This window comes from Lichenostomus cassidix, chromosome 26 (assembly GCF_008360975.1).
Source record: "Lichenostomus cassidix isolate B80296 chromosome 26, HeHo_3.0, whole genome shotgun sequence".
In the NCBI taxonomy this organism is placed as follows: Eukaryota; Metazoa; Chordata; class Aves; order Passeriformes; family Meliphagidae; genus Lichenostomus; species Lichenostomus cassidix.
In genome coordinates this window covers 2,600,056-2,615,701 of record NC_139506.1, presented here as the reverse complement: position 1 = coordinate 2,615,701, position 15,646 = coordinate 2,600,056, and the positions used below count along the sequence as shown (strand labels likewise).

Below are 15,646 nucleotides of genomic sequence, written 5' to 3'. Positions count from 1 at the left end.
CACCAAGGACAGGGTGGGCACCAAGGACAAGGTGGGCACCATGGACAGGGTGGGCACCATGAACAGGGTGGGCACCATGGACAGGGTGGGCACCAAGGACAGGGTGGGCACCATGGACAGGGTGGGCACCATGGACAGGGTGGGCACTCTGGACACCACTTTGAGCCCCCAACACCCCAATTCCTTCAGCATCACGTCCAGCCATTGCTGCCAGGGGTGAGCACAGGGGGCAACTGTGGAGCATCCACATCCCAAGGGGCTGTGCTTCACCAGGGAGGCTTCAAACCTGGAATGTGACAGGAAGAGTCCATAAAACAGCATGGAAAATCCATGGTTCCCCTTCAAGCTTTTAATGTAGAATCCCAGAATGTTTTGGGTTGGAAGGGACCTTAAATCTCATCTCAATGGGTAGGGATATCTTCTACTATCCCAGCTTGCTCCAAACCCCCCATCCAACCTAGCCTGGCAAAGTAGTCCAGCCCTTTCTCTCAGTTGTCCAAGTTCTCCTGAAAACAAACCAAACCCTCCTGTGCGTGTGTTTTAGAGAAAGAATTCAGGGCAGGTTGAAAGGGACTGGCAGGAAGAGAAGGATGCAGAGGGCAGGATGAGTGACCCAACACCTACTACAACCCTCTCCCAGACTGATGTCATCCTTTCCCCTAGGAGAACACCCCAATGGGGTCTGGAAAACTGTTTTTTTATGGCCCATCACTCATTACCTTGATTGTCACTCAAGGGGCAAGCTGAGCTCCTGAGTTAAGGAATTAAACCCTGAGACAGAGAAGCAGAAAGGAAGTTTGGTGCTGACTCCAGTAAGACTTTGTTTAGCAAAGCCATGCTCCTGAGGCTACACACAGCTATGAGCATGGTTTAGTTCCAAATGAAGTAATTTCTGTTAAGATCAGCTGAAATAAGTATGTAGAAGTGACTGGAGTCTGCTGACCTGTTTACTCCCCAAGAAAGGTGTCTGGATAAAAGGAGCTCCAAGCCCCTTCCTGGACAAGGCCCAGACTTGGTGCAGCCACAGCAGAGTAAATGATGGATTGCCAACAAGTTATCAACTGCTTTTTTCCTGAAGACTGCATTTCCTGAAACGCAATTGATGTTATTTTCCTGAAAACTGCATGATGCCAATGCTCCAGTGCAGCTGTCCCTAAGTACAGGGACACAACACAGCAGTGGAAGCTCTTAAAAGGAGCCCTGCTATGGCTGACTGATGATCTGCCTGTGGGTGAAGTAATTTGGCATATGAGACTGAGATTAATTATTGCCCAATTGCTTCTTAAAGCTTTGCTTCAAGGAAGGTCAGGGAGAAAAGCCCTGCTGGACACAGAGGCAGGAGCTGGGCTGCAGATCTGTGCTGATCCACAGCAGTGATCAGATCCCTCCATCCACAGTCCTGAGGGTTGAAGGGACAAGAAATGACTCACATTTTTTTTCACAAGCCAAGAATGATTCACATTTTTATTAGGAAAACCAGAAGTCAAGTCTGTTTAACAGTGACAGGGTTTCAGTGAAGTGCATTGAAGGCTTACTGCCATTTGAAGGTACAATCAAGTCATTCCAAGAAATTAAAAATTACAAGAAATCTGACAGAAGAGGGTTAAAGAAGCTTGTGCTCCTCACAGAGTATCCTAAAGCCCTGTTAGATCCATCTCACTGTGTACCTCACCCTCAATCAAGGAGCCTGGCAGCAGCACAGGGAGTCAGAGAGGGCAATTCTCAACCTCAGTAAATCATTTCAATTATGAAAGCCATGTCTGTCAATTATGAAAGCCAGTTCTGTGACTCACACCAGAGTGACCCTGTCCTTTCCCCAGCCCAGAGGAAGGGCAGACCCTTGACCCTGCCCTGTCCTTTCCTCAGCCCCAGCTGCAGCTTCCCCCACACCACCCAGCCTTTCCAGGCCCAGGGAAGGGCTGCCAACACTCTGCAGTTTAAAAGTACCAAATCAGCACTGGGTATGGCAAATAAAGCCAGAGAAATCAGCTTTTCCTGTGTCCTGAGCATCCATCCTGCTGGGAACAGGGACCAGTCAAGACTCCAGTCCAGCCACTGCCTCCAGGACTGTCCTCAAGGCTGAGATGAAGGTCTGCAGTGCCTCTGGCTTTGCTTCATTTTGCTTCACTGAAACCTGCAGCTCTGCATCTGCTGCCTCAAGCAGGAGCTCTGTGAGGAAGAGGCAGCCTGAGTTATCCTGGGCACTCAGATAAGCTTTCCAGGGCTGGGCTCCAGCTTTGCTCATGGCAATGGTGTGGATGTGGACAACACGAAGGGCTGTCTGGATGGTGTCGGGGTGGACAGGCCCACACCAGGGCAGAGAGAGCTGGCAGCTCGTGTCCAGGCTCAGCCAGCTCTTCTCAAACTGTTCTGCAGTCAGGGAAACATCAGGAATCAAGCTCAGGCTGCCTGTATCAGGATGAGCCTTGAGGATTTCTTCATTCCCTTCAGACATCAGAGGACCAGGATGAACCTCGAGGACTTCCTTATTCCCTTCAGAAACCAGCGACTCTGAAATGAAAGCACAAACATCTGAGATGCAACTCCCAGCTCCACAGAGGACATTTGGTGGAGCAGAGGAAGGCTGGAATCTCAGTGCCACCAGCAGCATCCCCTGGGCTAGTGAGTGACCAGCCACACTCTGCACAAGGTGCTCAGAACACCAAGCCAGCATTCCCAAAGCATTGTGACCTTCCAAACGAACCCATGGAAGAACATCTTGGCTACCCAGAGAAGCTGTGGCTGCCCCTGGAGCCCTGCAAGTGTCCAAGGCCAGGCTGGACAGGCCTCGGAGCAGCCTGGGACAGTGGAAGGTGTCCCAGCCCATGGCAGGGTTGGGATGAGATGAATTTCAAGGCTTCTTCCCACCCAGATTCTGGGATTCTGAGATCCAAGGGGAGAATGGATCCCAGAGGAAGGAGAGGCAGGTTACCTGTGTCTCTGTTCCCGGAGTCTGGGCGAGGAGAGCAAGAGTAAGAAGGTTCCACAGGCTGCTGAGCAGTGGCGAGTGCCCAGCGCTCCTTGCCATAAACTGTGGCCAGGGTGTTGAAGTCTGAAGCCCAGGCATTGACAGGCTGCTTGCTCTGGTCCCCCAGCAGCCCCAGGGAGGGGTCAGACTTGGGGCTGCACAGGACTCGCCTCACTTCCTCCACCCCTGACTGCAGCAGGCGATAGTAGAACAATCCACGGTCTCGAACTGCCATGTCCATCTCCTCCTCTGGGAATCACAGAGATACAATTGATGGAGAATTCTAGCAACTAACACTTAATAAAATTATTAAAAGCAGATTTTCAGGGATATGATGCAAGCCTGTTTATAGACATATGGCAACAGGACAAGGGGGAATGGCTTTCCACTGCCAGAGGGCAGGGATAGATGGGATATTGGGAGATAATTCTTTACTCAGAGGGTGGGCAGGCCCTGGCACAGGGTGCCCAGAGAAGAAGCTGTGGCTGCCCCTGGATCCCTGGGAGTGTCCAAGGCCAGGCTGGATGGGGCTTGGAGCAAACTGGGGTAGTGGAAGGTGTTCCTGCCATGGCAGGGGTGGGACTGGATGAGCTTTAAGGTCCTTTTCAACCCAAACCCTTCTCTGATTCCATGGCTCTGTAATTCCACACTCACCACACAGCCAGCAGCCAGGCAAATAAAGCCACCCTTACCCCTCCACCCTGGATGACCTCCTCAGAGCCAGGACACTGACACAGCCAGGCCAGGTCCCACACAGCCTGTGGGGACAAAGGGAAGCCCCACCTATGCAGTAGTAGAGCAGCCTGCCCAGCATGTCCTGGCACTCGGCAGGACGAGCCAGGAAGAGCCGCACCAGCGCCGTCAGCAGCTCCATCTTCACTGCTGGGAACGTCTCCGACTTCACATTCTCCACAAAGTCCTCCAGGACATAAGGAGCATTCGGGATCTTCTCCCCATGTGTGCCCAGCAGCCAGATCAGTGCTTGTTTGCCCTGAAGGAAGCACAGGAACACCAGCAAATAGGTGCTGTGTGCCAAGTGTTGGCGTGAAATAAGCACAGTGAGAGAATGGATTTGAAGATTTCTGATTTTTGCCCCCCAACTCAAGGCAAAGGAGAGCTGGACAGTCCTTGTCCACCCACCCCCAGCCCCTGCCCCCTCACCTCGCTGTCCTGGATGGTGTCCTCACAGCCAGGCAGTGCCTGGCACACAGCATCTGTGCACTGGGGACACAGCCAGGCCAGGTCCCGGAAAGCACGGACCACAGCTGCAAGGAAAACAAATTATCAGCATCCCCTGAGAATTATGAAAAGCAGAAAGGGGAAAAAAAACATCATTTCAAACTCCCCCACTCAAGAGACTTTGCAAATCTCAGCCAGGAAGGTCAATGCCCTGCCTGTGACTGTGATCTGAGGCACCCTCCCTCCCAATCCCATGACACTGCATTTGTCAGAGCAAAGCTGCAGCAGGTCTAAAATAAAGCACTGAGATTTCAGATTGTTCCTCTGGCTGCTGGAAAGCAACCTTTCTTCTGGCCACTGTCAGCCTTTAAAAAGCCTCTGACTCATGATGCTTCAGACACACGAGGTTAGAATGACAAATTAAAGCTGACCCCGATTCAAAATGAGGCTTGTGAACTTTAGGTCAAAATTTTAAAGGTTTTGCTGCCCACTTGGAAACACCAACAGCTCCTGAGATCGAATTCAACAGCTGAGTGCAAGTGTGTGGTTTTCAAATCTGAGAGAAAGATCAGTTAAAAGAGAACAGCAGGAACAGCAGTGGTGTGAAGGTGGATCTGAGGGTAGAAAAGGAAAAAAGGAAGGCTGGGTACAACTGAATCAGACTATTGTATGAGGAACAGAAATCACAGGGATTTAAAAGATCTATTAATCATCTTGGCCCTCAAACAGACAGTGAAATGCCTCTGCTGAGTCCCTCACTCCCTGAGTCAGCAGGTGGCACCCAGAAAGAACCTGAACACAGCTACAGCCATTTTCGCCTTCCTCACAAAAAGCAGTTCCTACAAAAGGAATCTCTCAACCTACCTGGAAAACTTCCACCTGAAGCTGCCAATTAAATTGAAAGCTGAGTGCCTGTGAGGGCCTTGAGTTTGGGATCATGAGCCCCAGCAAGGTCACCTCCTGAGACCACAAGTCAGGCAGCAACCTGCAATGGTTACCTGAGGTGATGTGTTCCTGCTGCAGCCCCAGGAGCTCTGTCAGGATTCCCACACACTGCTCTGTGTATGTCCTGGCAATATTGGCTGCAAGGATGCCAAAAAAATATAAAAGTCAACCTTTTATCAGAGTGAAATGGGAACCTGAGTTCCCATGAGTCTACCTATTCATCACAAACTCACTTCAAAGAAACAGCCTTTTCCTTTTCCTTTCTACCATTTCTGAAAGTGTGGCCAAATGAGCTTGTTCTCCACACAAGGGACATGTTCCTTTTTCTGAGGCCATGCCTCAGAGGATTTCTGAACTTTCCTTACATGTAATACATTAAGAAAAGAATTTTAGCATCCCCATCTTTCTCCTTATGAATACTGTAATAACTCACCTATTTTAAAGCTTAAAAACCCCAAAACTACCACTTTAACTCTGCCCCAATCACAACTCAAAGAACAAGCAGATATTAAGAGCTCCTCCACCCACTGCACAGCTTCACTGAACACTATCAGGCTCATTAACAAAATGACACATTTTCTTTAGAGCATGATATTCAATGACTTTCTGCACAACCCGAAGCATCACAATGCCAGGACTTCAGTGGTTTAGAAACACTGACACAAAACTCTCCTGGGGAGTGTTGTCCCTGTGCTGCTGCAGCACAGAGCAGTGATTTGCTGCTTGCCCAGAGCACTTCAGCCCAGAACAGCCCCCTGGAAGCCCCAGGGCTGCAGCAGAGCCAAGGCACAGCTCTCACCTATGGCAAGGATTGCTCCCTGCGCCAGCTCCTCAGACACATCAGTGCAGTAACCCTTCAGCTCCTCCAGCACCTGCTGCACGTTTTCATCATTCACCAGCTCACACAGCACCTCCATCTTCTGGCATTTGATGTAGTGGGGCTCTGAGTAGGAGCAGAAGAACTTCTTGTAGTGGCTGCTGAAGTGGCCGGGCAGGCTCTTGAGGATCTGGCGCACGTGGCAGAGCGCGGTGAAGCAGAGCTCCCTGCTCTCCGAGGAGCAGGCAGACAGCAGAGGGCCCTTCACTCGCACCAGAACATCTGCCTGCACATCTGGGTACTCCCTGGCCAGCACCAGGAACAGCTTGGTGGCCGCCATCACCACGCTGGGGCTGCTGCTTTTGAGGTAGCCATCGAGCAGGTTGAGGATGTCGAAGAGCTCGTCCTCGCTGCGGGGTTTGTAGCGCAGCAGGAAGGTGAGCACCTCGCTCTGCCCCCACTGATCCAGGTCAGGCATCCTGCCAGGAGCACAAGCACACGGGTCAGGGAGGGCAGGAACATCTGGAGGACATGAGCAGAGGCCTCACACTCCGAGCTCCTTACAGTCTCTGTTCCAAACCAAGTAGATTCCACTGTTTTACCTCAGGGGAATTGCCCAGTTATTAACTCAGTACCAATCATGTGCACTTCTGCTGGTGTTTAGGCCAGGCAGCAACAGCAAAGGAACCCTGGGCAGAGCAATACCACTCTTTTCCCAAATTATGTAGAATTATCTGCAGAAAAACTGATTTCTTCAAGCACATTAGGTTATACATCTTTCAATGGATCTGGAGAGACATACTAGAACACAGCTGTCCCACAAATATATCATGTGTATCACTAAAAAAAATCCTTAAAGTCTAATCATATTAACCTACAATTACAAAACAAACCACCAAGGCAATGACTCCCTGGAAGAGCAGGGCATCCCAGATTTCTGTGAAGACCATAAAGTGGTTTAGTTTATCTTAGGATGGGCACCTCCATCTTTGGGTGCCTGACAAGAATTCCTTAGGTTCCCCCAGAAACTGTCTCTCTGCATAGAAAACACAAGAACAAGAGAAGCTTCCAGCACCATCTTGATACCAAAGAAAACAAACCTGTTGAGGAGATGATGGGCAATGGGTTTGTTGATGACAACTCCTCCCTCCTTCTTCAGGATCTCCTCCAAGGCCCTCAGACAGTTCACAACCACAATGGGATCCTGGTCACGGAGCAAACTGTAGAGCTCGTTCACCAGAGCACCATCTGCAATGAGCAGAGGTCCTGCCATCAAATTCTGTTGGTACACTGCAACTTAATCACTGTATGTGAGTATTTATCACAAACAGAAAATGTAGCTTGAACTGGGAGAAGGAATCAACAAAAATTCCAGGTTTACAGGAACACCTGCCCTTGGCACAGCTTTTCCCTGAGGGTCTGTGGGGGTCAGAGTGGCCCCTGGCTGATCACAGACTGGGGATGGCCTGGAAGAGCAGGGAGGGAAGGGAGATGGAATAAAATAATTGAATCACAGAATGTTAAGGGTTGGAATGGACCTTAAAGCTCATCCAGCCCCACCCCCTACCATGGACAGGGACACCTTCCACTATCCCAGGTTGCTCCAAGCTCTGTCCAGCCTGGCCTTGGACACCTGCAGGGATCCAGGGGCAGCCACAGCTTTTCTGGGCACCCTGTGCCAGGGCTTCCCCATCCTCACAGGGAGGAATTTCTTCCTAATATCCTAAACCTGCTCTCTTTCAGTTTGAAGTCATCCCCCTTTGTCCTGTCACTCCTGGCCCTTCTCCAAAGTCTCTCTCCAGCTCTCCTGCAGGCTCCCTTCAGGTGCTGAAAGGCCACAATAAGGTCCCCCGGAGCCTTCACTTCTCCAGGCTGAACAATCCCAATTCTCTCAGCCTTTCATTCATTACCCTCCACTTTCCACCCCTCTCTGCCCTGCAGCGAGGACAACACAGGGACAGCAGAGAGAACCCAGGACAGCCCTACAGCCTGAACGTACACCACAAACACAGCACCTGCGTGTCCCCAGCCCCAGGGCCACCACCCCCAGCCCCACGGCCACCAGCCACTCACCCACTTCGCAGTCCCCCTGCAGCTTCACCATCTTGGCACAGCCCAGCACGGCCGCCCTGCGCACGTAGGACGCCTTGTCCCGCAGCCCGTTCACGATGGGCTGCTGCAGGTACTCCTGGATCCCGGGCATCCTGCGGGAGGCCGGCATGGCATCAGCGGGGTCCCGCAGCCTGGGAACCCCCCGGCTGCCCCCGAGCCCCGGCGCACCTGAGGCCGCACATGGTGCGCAGGGCGAGTCCCCGCACGGCCGGGCTGGGGTGCGCGCAGTCCTTGCGCAGCGAGTTGACGGCGAGCAGCGCCAGCTGCGGCTGCCGCGGGGCCTGGGCGCGTACGTAGAACGACACGAGCTTCTTCTGCACCACGTCCGACACCGCGCCCGCCTTCACCATCTCCGGGAACAGCCCCGACACGTCCGCGCCCTGCGCCATCAGCCTGCGGCGGGCACCCGGCTCGGCTCAGCGCGGCCCGGCCCGGCACTCCCCGCCCCGCCCGGCCCCGCCAGCCCTACCGGATGACGCGCAGCACGGCGCCGCGGTAGCGCACCGGGTCCGCCTGCACGTGCGGGTTCGACAGCGCCCGCCGGAGCTCCCGCTGCGCCTCCTCGCCGCCCAGGTACGGCATGGCCCCGCGCCGCTCCCGCTCCTAGCCTCAGGCCGAGTTCCGGTCCCGGTGCCAGTCGCAGTCCGAAGTGCCGGTCCCGCTCCCGGTCCCGGTCCCAGCCCCAGGGCCCACGATGCAGACCCGCTCCCGAGCCCCAGTCCCAAATCCCGGTCCTGACCCCAATCCTAGCCGCACTCCCAGGTCCCGATCTCGATCCCGATCTCAGTCCCGGGTCTCAGTCCCGTTCCCAGGTCCCGATCCCAGTCCCAGTCCCGATCCCGTTCCTAGTTCCCGATCCCGAGCACGGTCCCAGTCCCGATCCCAATCCCAATCCCAATCCCGTTCCCGGTGCCCGCCAGCCCCACTGCCCCGCCCACGTGACCCCGGCGGACGTGCTGCCGCCCCGCCCCTGGCGCGCGCCCCGGCCCCGCCCCGCGCCCTCCGCGCCTGCGCGGCGCTTCCCGCCAAAACCGGCGTGAGGGGCGCGGGCTGCCCGCCCGCCATGAGCGGGACGGTGCTGCCCGGGACCCCCATCGCCGTGGATTTCTGGAGCCTGCGGAGGGCGGCCGGCGCCCGCCTCTTCTTCCTGTCCCACATGCACTCGGACCACACGGTGGGGCTGTCCAGCACCTGGAACCGCCCGCTGTACTGCTCCCCACTCACCGCCCGCCTCCTGCACCGCCGCCTGCAGGTAGGTGTGTGCTGCCCGGCCCGGCCCGGCCCTCATCGCCTGGGCACCCCCGCCTGCCACACCCAGCCCCTATCACCTGGGTGCCCCTGCTGTCCCAGCCCTCATCACCTGCCCTGCCCTCACGCCTCGGCCCTGCAGGTGCCGATGTGCTGGATCCGGCCGCTGGAGGTGGGGCAGAGCCATGTGCTGGACGAGGTGACAGTGACGCTGATCGACTCCAACCACTGCCCTGGCTCCGTCATGTTCCTCTTTGAGGGATCCTTCGGCACCATCCTCTACACAGGTACAGGGCAGGTTCACAGAATCACAGCATGGGTCAGGTTGTAAGGGACTGCAGTGGGTCGCCTGGTCCTAACTCATTGTTCAGGCAGCATTGTCCCAGACCATATGGTACAGAACTGTGACCAGATGGTTCTGAAATATCCGCAGTGAGGGAGATTCCACACCCTCTCTGGGTAAATCCTGGCTGCTGTCCCTGCCCTGCCCTGCCATCCCTGTCCTTGCAGGAGATTTCCGCTACACGAGCGCCATGCAGGGCGAGCCGGTGCTGAGGGGCCGCCACATCGACCGCCTGTACCTGGACAACACCCACTGCCACCCCCAGCGAGCCCTGCCCTCGCGGGCACTTGCCACACGCCAGGCTGCCCACCTCATCCGTGCCCACCCGCAGCACCACGTGGTCATCGGTGAGTGCTGCCCTCCCTCCCGCCAGCACAGCCCCGGCAGGGCTCATATCCCCCAGCCCGTCCCTGAGGCACTGCTCCCCTGGCAGGTGTGTACACCCTGGGCAAGGAGACGCTGCTGGTGGACCTGGCGCTGGAGTTCAGCACGTGGGTGGTGGTGAGTCCCCGGCGCCTGGAGCAGATGCGGCTGCTGGAGCTGCCAGATGTGTTCACTGCTGAGGAGGGCGCCGGCTGGATCCGCGCCGTGGATGTCGCTGAGATCCGCTGGGACACGCTCGTCAGCTGGAACACCCTGCACCCTACCATTGCCATCATCCCCACGGGCAGGCCCGTGAAGGTCACCCACCCCAACATCCACCTCATCCCATACTCGGATCACTCGTCCTTTGCAGAGCTGTGCGAGTTTGTGAAGTGGCTGAAACCTTGCTCCATCATTCCCATCGTGAAGGGTGACATGTGCCAGGTTTACTTTCAGGAATACCTGAGCTCTGCCCCCCAGGTAGTTCCTGAGTTCAAAGTCCCAAAGCCCGTGCAAGAGTCAGGACAGCGGCAAAGCCGAAGGAGGGGGCAGAAACCCTTGGGCATCTGTAAAAGAGCCACACAGCGTTCCATGCCCCGAGGGGTTGTTTATGAGTCCCCAGAGAAAAAAAATGAGAAATCTGAAGCACTTAGAGGTGCTGAGGTTCCTCAGCAGTACTCTGAGGCAGCTCTCTGCTCAAAAGAAGACAGGGATGAGAAGGAAGAGCTGAGTGAGGAACAGCCAGGAGAAGCACTTGTTTCCAGTGAGCACTTTCCAACTGGATTTGCAGAGCACTATTTACTCACTCCCTTAAATGTCTTAAAGCAGAATTCCTCACAGACGTTTGATGAGCTGGTAGAAGACTTTTTTAGGAAGGGAGACACTCCCTGAAAAATTGTGTGACAATGCTGGTGCCAAAGCAGCTGGTAGCAATGGTTCATCCTGCTCTCCATGCTTAGGTTTCCCATTAGGAGAGAGGAGCTCAGCTCTGGGACTCTACTTTCTTTACCTCTTTATAGAGGACAAAGAGGAAACTAGAACCAGTTTGTAGATGGTATGTTTCTAAAATTTATTTATTTTTTTAATCTTTCTACATTTGCTGTATCTCCACACTACGCTGGGCACTGTGGTCCTACTGCCTGTGTGCCTTGTGTCACCTTTTGCAGTGTGACTTGCCTGTCCCCTATGACAAAAGTCACTGAGAGGTTGATTCAAGCAGAGCTGCAGAGGATGTGAGCTGTCTGCAGCTGAGAAGTTAATAGCTAGAAAGTGAAGAAAGAAGCAAGGAGGGACAATCTGAGTACCCCAAAGTTTCTTCTTTCCTTGAGTCTGTGATACTTCACTGACTGTGAGCAGTTCATTCCAAAGTGAATTACAAATGTTCTTTATTAAGGTGCTTTTAAAAAATGCTACTTAAATCTAGAAATGAAGTGCCTTAGAGTCCAATAATCAGTTTTCTGTATTAGTCTACTCACACTTCCAGCTTTTTCATCCAGCCAGCCAACTGCAGGTGGATGTAGTTCTGAGTTCTGCTCTCCTGAAAGTGCCATCTGAATGTTAATTGTCAGTCCTTTTTCAGGTTTCTGGCTGGGAAGAGTAGGAATTGTCTGGGTTCTTGAGTTGTAGGATTTCCTGAGTGGGTCACTTTATCTTCTGCAGTCACTGCACTCAGTCTTGCACCTCTGAATTCTGCTTGACTGCAAATCTCTCCTGATAACTGCCAGTGTTGTGCCTTCCCATTCTGCCTGCTCTTGTCCTGAAGCAGCAAATGGAATGGGAGATAATGAAACATCTGTTTAGTGGTGTGATCACTCCTAGCAGCTTTGTTTGGAAAGATTGTCACTGAACAGCAAAACTGGCTCTGTTAGAGGTTGGGCACTTTCCCACTCCAGATCAGCTGCAGAGCCCTGGCCTGGCACAGCTGGGAAGTGTCTGCAGTGTGACAAACCGTGGGGTGTACCCACTGCAGCTGACTGTGCCAAACTGCACTGCCAATGTTTGAAATTGGCCCCTCATATGGTCAGGGCAGCTGGAGTGGGAAATGGTCACTGGACACTGTCCTGGAGCAGCAAATCAGTTTGTTCCTCAGCTCCCTTGATCCGCCTTTTGTTACTTTCTAGGCAAAATGTTTCAGAATTTTCTGAACATAGTGTCCTGCAAGGCCTGTCCAAGAGGCAGCTAGATGGGCTGAATTCCCTGAACTGATCCAGAAAAGGAAGTTTGCTCTTGGAGCAGAGCCAGGCCTTGTGAAAAGCAAAGGTGCCCCTGGACGCAGCAGTTGCTCCAGTCACAAACAGGGCTGTCCGGAACAGTGAGCATGTCGACAGCCAGAGTGGGCATGTTTGGAAAGCTGTTTGGCAAACATGAATCCTCACTCCCAACCCTGTGCTTTCCCAGCCATGGCAATATTTATCCCTGTTACATAAGGAATGCCTGTTCTTGGGACTGCTGTGGCTCTGCCTGCCAGCTGCCAAGGGGACATCAGAAGTGACAGAGCAGTGTCCTGTGACCTGCACTTCACACAGGGCAGCTGGAGCTTCCTGCTGTGGGCTCTGTGTCCTGCTGCTTGGAGGTTTCTCTATGGATTATTTCCTAATCCAAACTCAACTGCAGAGCTCTGTCAGGTGGGTGTGAGAGGAGACACCTGCACGTTTTGTAACATGGAAATGATAGTGCTGTGCCTGTAGTGTGCTGTCTGCTGCTGCTGCTTGGGAGATGCAGGCTGCTATTTAAATATTGTTGAAATTCAAGTGACTCATTTGACAGGCAGGGGAGTGAAGCTCTGCCTCAACTCCCAAATTCCATGTCCTGCTTTGAGCAGCCTCTCTGCTGCTGGGGAGGAATGCTCACCTTCTGAGTCACTGCTCCACTTGGGCATGTTGCAAATGACCTGGGAGATGCTGATGTTCTGTGGCATCCAGCCTTTCCTCTTTTATTCTTATCAAAGATTTATTAAAGTAAGTGAAGTGGAGAACCTCCTGGTCAGCCTCTGGGCAAAAAGGAGTTGTAAATGGTAATTCTTTACAGAGGTAAATCTGATCTTTAATCACGCAAAAATAAGTGAAAATTGCAGACTTCAGAGTCTGGGGATCTGCATCCCATTTCTGCTTGCTCAGTTAAAGCTGCAGAATAAATGCTGGCTCCACTTTTCTAGAGCTGAAAAGGTGATTCCTGCCATTTCAGGAGGAAGTTATCTGCTATTCAGAGCCAAGGAAACCTAAATCTCTGTGGCTTTAAAGGGCAATAGAAGCAGGAGACTTGACCAATAGTCAGTGTGTTGGAGACCTTTGCCTCAGCACAGTAGGTGCACAAGGCGTTTTAGTGCCAAACATTTCTTCTGTGTTTGGTATTTAAATACTACTTTTGTGTTCTATCATAAAACACTGGAAAATAGAACATGGCCTTGTGGGGAAAACTGGAGTACTAAGGCTTCTGAGCATCCTTCAGCTTCCCCTGAAGATGGGTTTAGTGGTGGACCTGGCAGTGCTGGGTTAGTGGTTGGACTCTGATCTTATGTTAATTTTCCAGCCTAAATGATTCAATGAAATCTCCCAGCAGTAAATATCTGGCCTCTTACAGGCCTTGTTTTCCCTCACACTTGTCTCCACATTTTCCCTCTTTCCCTGCCCCCAGCCTGGCTCACAGAGGAGTGTTGGTGCAGCTGGGGTGTTATGGAGAGCAGGGCTGAGCCTGCTGCTCCCTGCTCACCTGCACTGCTGCCACAGGTGTGTTTTGCTCACAACAGCAACAATGAGAAGCTGCAGCCCAGTATTTGTTTCACTGTGGGGTATCTGAGGCCCACATGTGTGGAAACTTCAGTTATCCTGGCAGGGAACAGAAAGTGCTCTGAACAAAGTCCTCCCAAATCTATACACACAGAGCATGCTCCAGCTGCTTATCTCTGGCCCACAGTTGGAACCAACCCCAGTGGGGAGAAACAGCTCGGCCAAGGCCTTGCAGAGCAGCAAGGAACGAGCTGAGTTCCCTTTGGCAAGTGTTCAGAGCCGTTTTAGCAAGCTGTGATCAAATGCTGGTGAGTTGTGAGGGCAGGTTCTGGAGCAGAGCTGCATGTGGAGGGTCAATCACTGCACTGTGAAGTGTTCAGTTGGCTCCAACTTGTCTAAAACAGGAGGATGGCATGAAGGAGTGCCCTGTTTATGCTGCAGAGAGGGGAAAATTGCTCTCTAGGTTGTTGTCAAGAGGCTGAGGCAAAACTTGCCTGGCTCCTGTGCTCCACAGAAACAAGTGTGTAATGTCACCTTGCAGGGAACAACCCAGAGCGCTGCTGGGTCGGGTTTTGAACCCTGCTTCCCCAATTATAAGGCCAGAGCACTTCTAACAACTTCTGTCTTCCCTGCTGCAGAGCTGCTGTCTGTTCCTGCAGCACAGGGGCTTCTTTTCTAGATTAAATAAACTCCAATGGTGAAATCTTTCATTCACCAGAAAATGAATGAGTTTACATAGAGTTTACACAGTTTACTTCTACAGTGTGTTGTCACTTTGGGCTTATTCCAAATGAACCTCAAGCCTAAAATCTCTGTGCTTTTTTATGGAGTCCTGTGAAAAGGTAGTAGAACATGTTGAAAAGGTAGAGTCACCTTGATAATCATGTGAGGTGCAGCCTTCAAGTGAGCTGCTGTAGGTATTCTGTGTGTATTTGTGATTCCTTCTGCTGAATTTGGGGTCTTTAACCACAGTCAAGCTGAAGTTTTTCTGGCTGTGGCTTTGCACTTGGCCAAACCCCGGCCTGAGGCACAAGCTGCCATGGGTTGTGCAATAAAACCTTTGGGACAGACCTTGACCAGGAGCCTCTTGGCTCTGGCTCAGGCAGCCTGGGACTTCCTGAGCAGGTGCTGGGGAAGATGAGAATCATGTTCCACATTCTTGGAGGTCACTGTGAGCCTGAAGAAAATCATGCCAAGAGAAATGAGTCCTCCGTGCAGGACTGAGGCCTCCCAGTTTCAGAGGGTACAGAGCTCCTGACCAGTCACACTTGTTGTGCTGCTGTTCATGTAAACAGGAAGCTGTGAGAGTTTCTGAGGTTTTCACAGAATCACAGAATGGTTTAGGTTGGAAGGGACCTTAAAGATCATCCAGTTTCACCCCCTGCCATGGGCAGGGACACCTTCCACTTGACCAGGTTGCTCCAAGTTCTGCCCAACCTGTCCTTAAACACTTCCAGGCAGCCACAGCTTTTCTGTGAATCTCTGCCAAGGCCTTACCACCTTCTGAATAAAGAATTTGTTCCCAATATCTAGTCTGAACCTACTCTGTCTGAATTTTGGTAAGAATATTTGTAATTGTTATTTTAAAATGTTGTAAACTTTGTCAAGAAAGACAATAAACGTCTCTAACATTGACTTTGGAAAGGACTCAATTAAAACGCCCAGGAGTTCTTGAGTGGGTGATGTTGACCTGACTGGACTAAATCCCTTCTTGGAAGCATCTGACCTGTTCCCACCTCCCTGCTCCAGCAGGACCATCCCAGAGCACATGGCACGGGATTGCGTCCAGATTGTTCTGGAATATCCCCAGTGAGCGACACTCCACACCCTCTCTGGGCAATCTGTTCTCGCACAACAAAATTCTTCCTCATGTTCAGGTAGAACTTCCTGGCCATCAGTTCGTGCCCGTTCCTCTTGTGCCACGGAGCAGAGCCTGGTCCGTGCTC

At 52.6% G+C, this 15,646-nt stretch overlaps 2 protein-coding genes across 3 annotated transcripts in view; one reads left to right on the top strand and one right to left on the bottom strand.

The window, feature by feature from the left end:
- AP4B1 (adaptor related protein complex 4 subunit beta 1) overlaps nucleotides 1-8,624 on the bottom strand; it is a 45,539-nt gene extending 36,915 nt beyond the window's left edge. Inside the window, exons 1-10 of one of the 2 annotated variants that reach the window (XR_014856578.1) lie at nucleotides 8,491-8,624; nucleotides 8,190-8,414; nucleotides 7,983-8,113; nucleotides 7,010-7,157; nucleotides 5,892-6,388; nucleotides 5,146-5,229; nucleotides 4,130-4,233; nucleotides 3,752-3,959; nucleotides 2,933-3,217; nucleotides 1,796-2,511 (exon numbers count right to left, since the gene is read on the bottom strand). Coding sequence is in view for 1 of the 2 variants with exons in the window: in XM_085082845.1 (XP_084938971.1) it covers nucleotides 2,036-2,511; nucleotides 2,933-3,217; nucleotides 3,752-3,959; nucleotides 4,130-4,233; nucleotides 5,146-5,229; nucleotides 5,892-6,388; nucleotides 7,010-7,157; nucleotides 7,983-8,113; nucleotides 8,190-8,414; nucleotides 8,491-8,603 (2,271 nt within the window). In the remaining variant the exon portion in view is untranslated. Of the gene's footprint in view, nucleotides 1-1,782; nucleotides 2,512-2,932; nucleotides 3,218-3,751; nucleotides 3,960-4,129; nucleotides 4,234-5,145; nucleotides 5,230-5,891; nucleotides 6,389-7,009; nucleotides 7,158-7,982; nucleotides 8,114-8,189; nucleotides 8,415-8,490 lie in introns of those variants that run through there. The other variant, XM_085082845.1, reaches the window with a different exon arrangement.
- A 91-nt stretch (nucleotides 8,625-8,715) lies between these two features.
- Nucleotides 8,716-15,347, top strand: DCLRE1B (DNA cross-link repair 1B). The gene is made up of 4 exons (XM_085082847.1): nucleotides 8,716-9,273; nucleotides 9,412-9,556; nucleotides 9,780-9,959; nucleotides 10,046-15,347. The coding sequence occupies exons 1-4, from the start codon at nucleotides 8,716-8,718 to the stop codon at nucleotides 10,864-10,866; spliced, it is 1,704 nt and encodes a 567-aa protein (XP_084938973.1). The 3' UTR covers nucleotides 10,867-15,347.
- The last annotated feature ends 299 nt before the right edge of the window (nucleotides 15,348-15,646 follow it).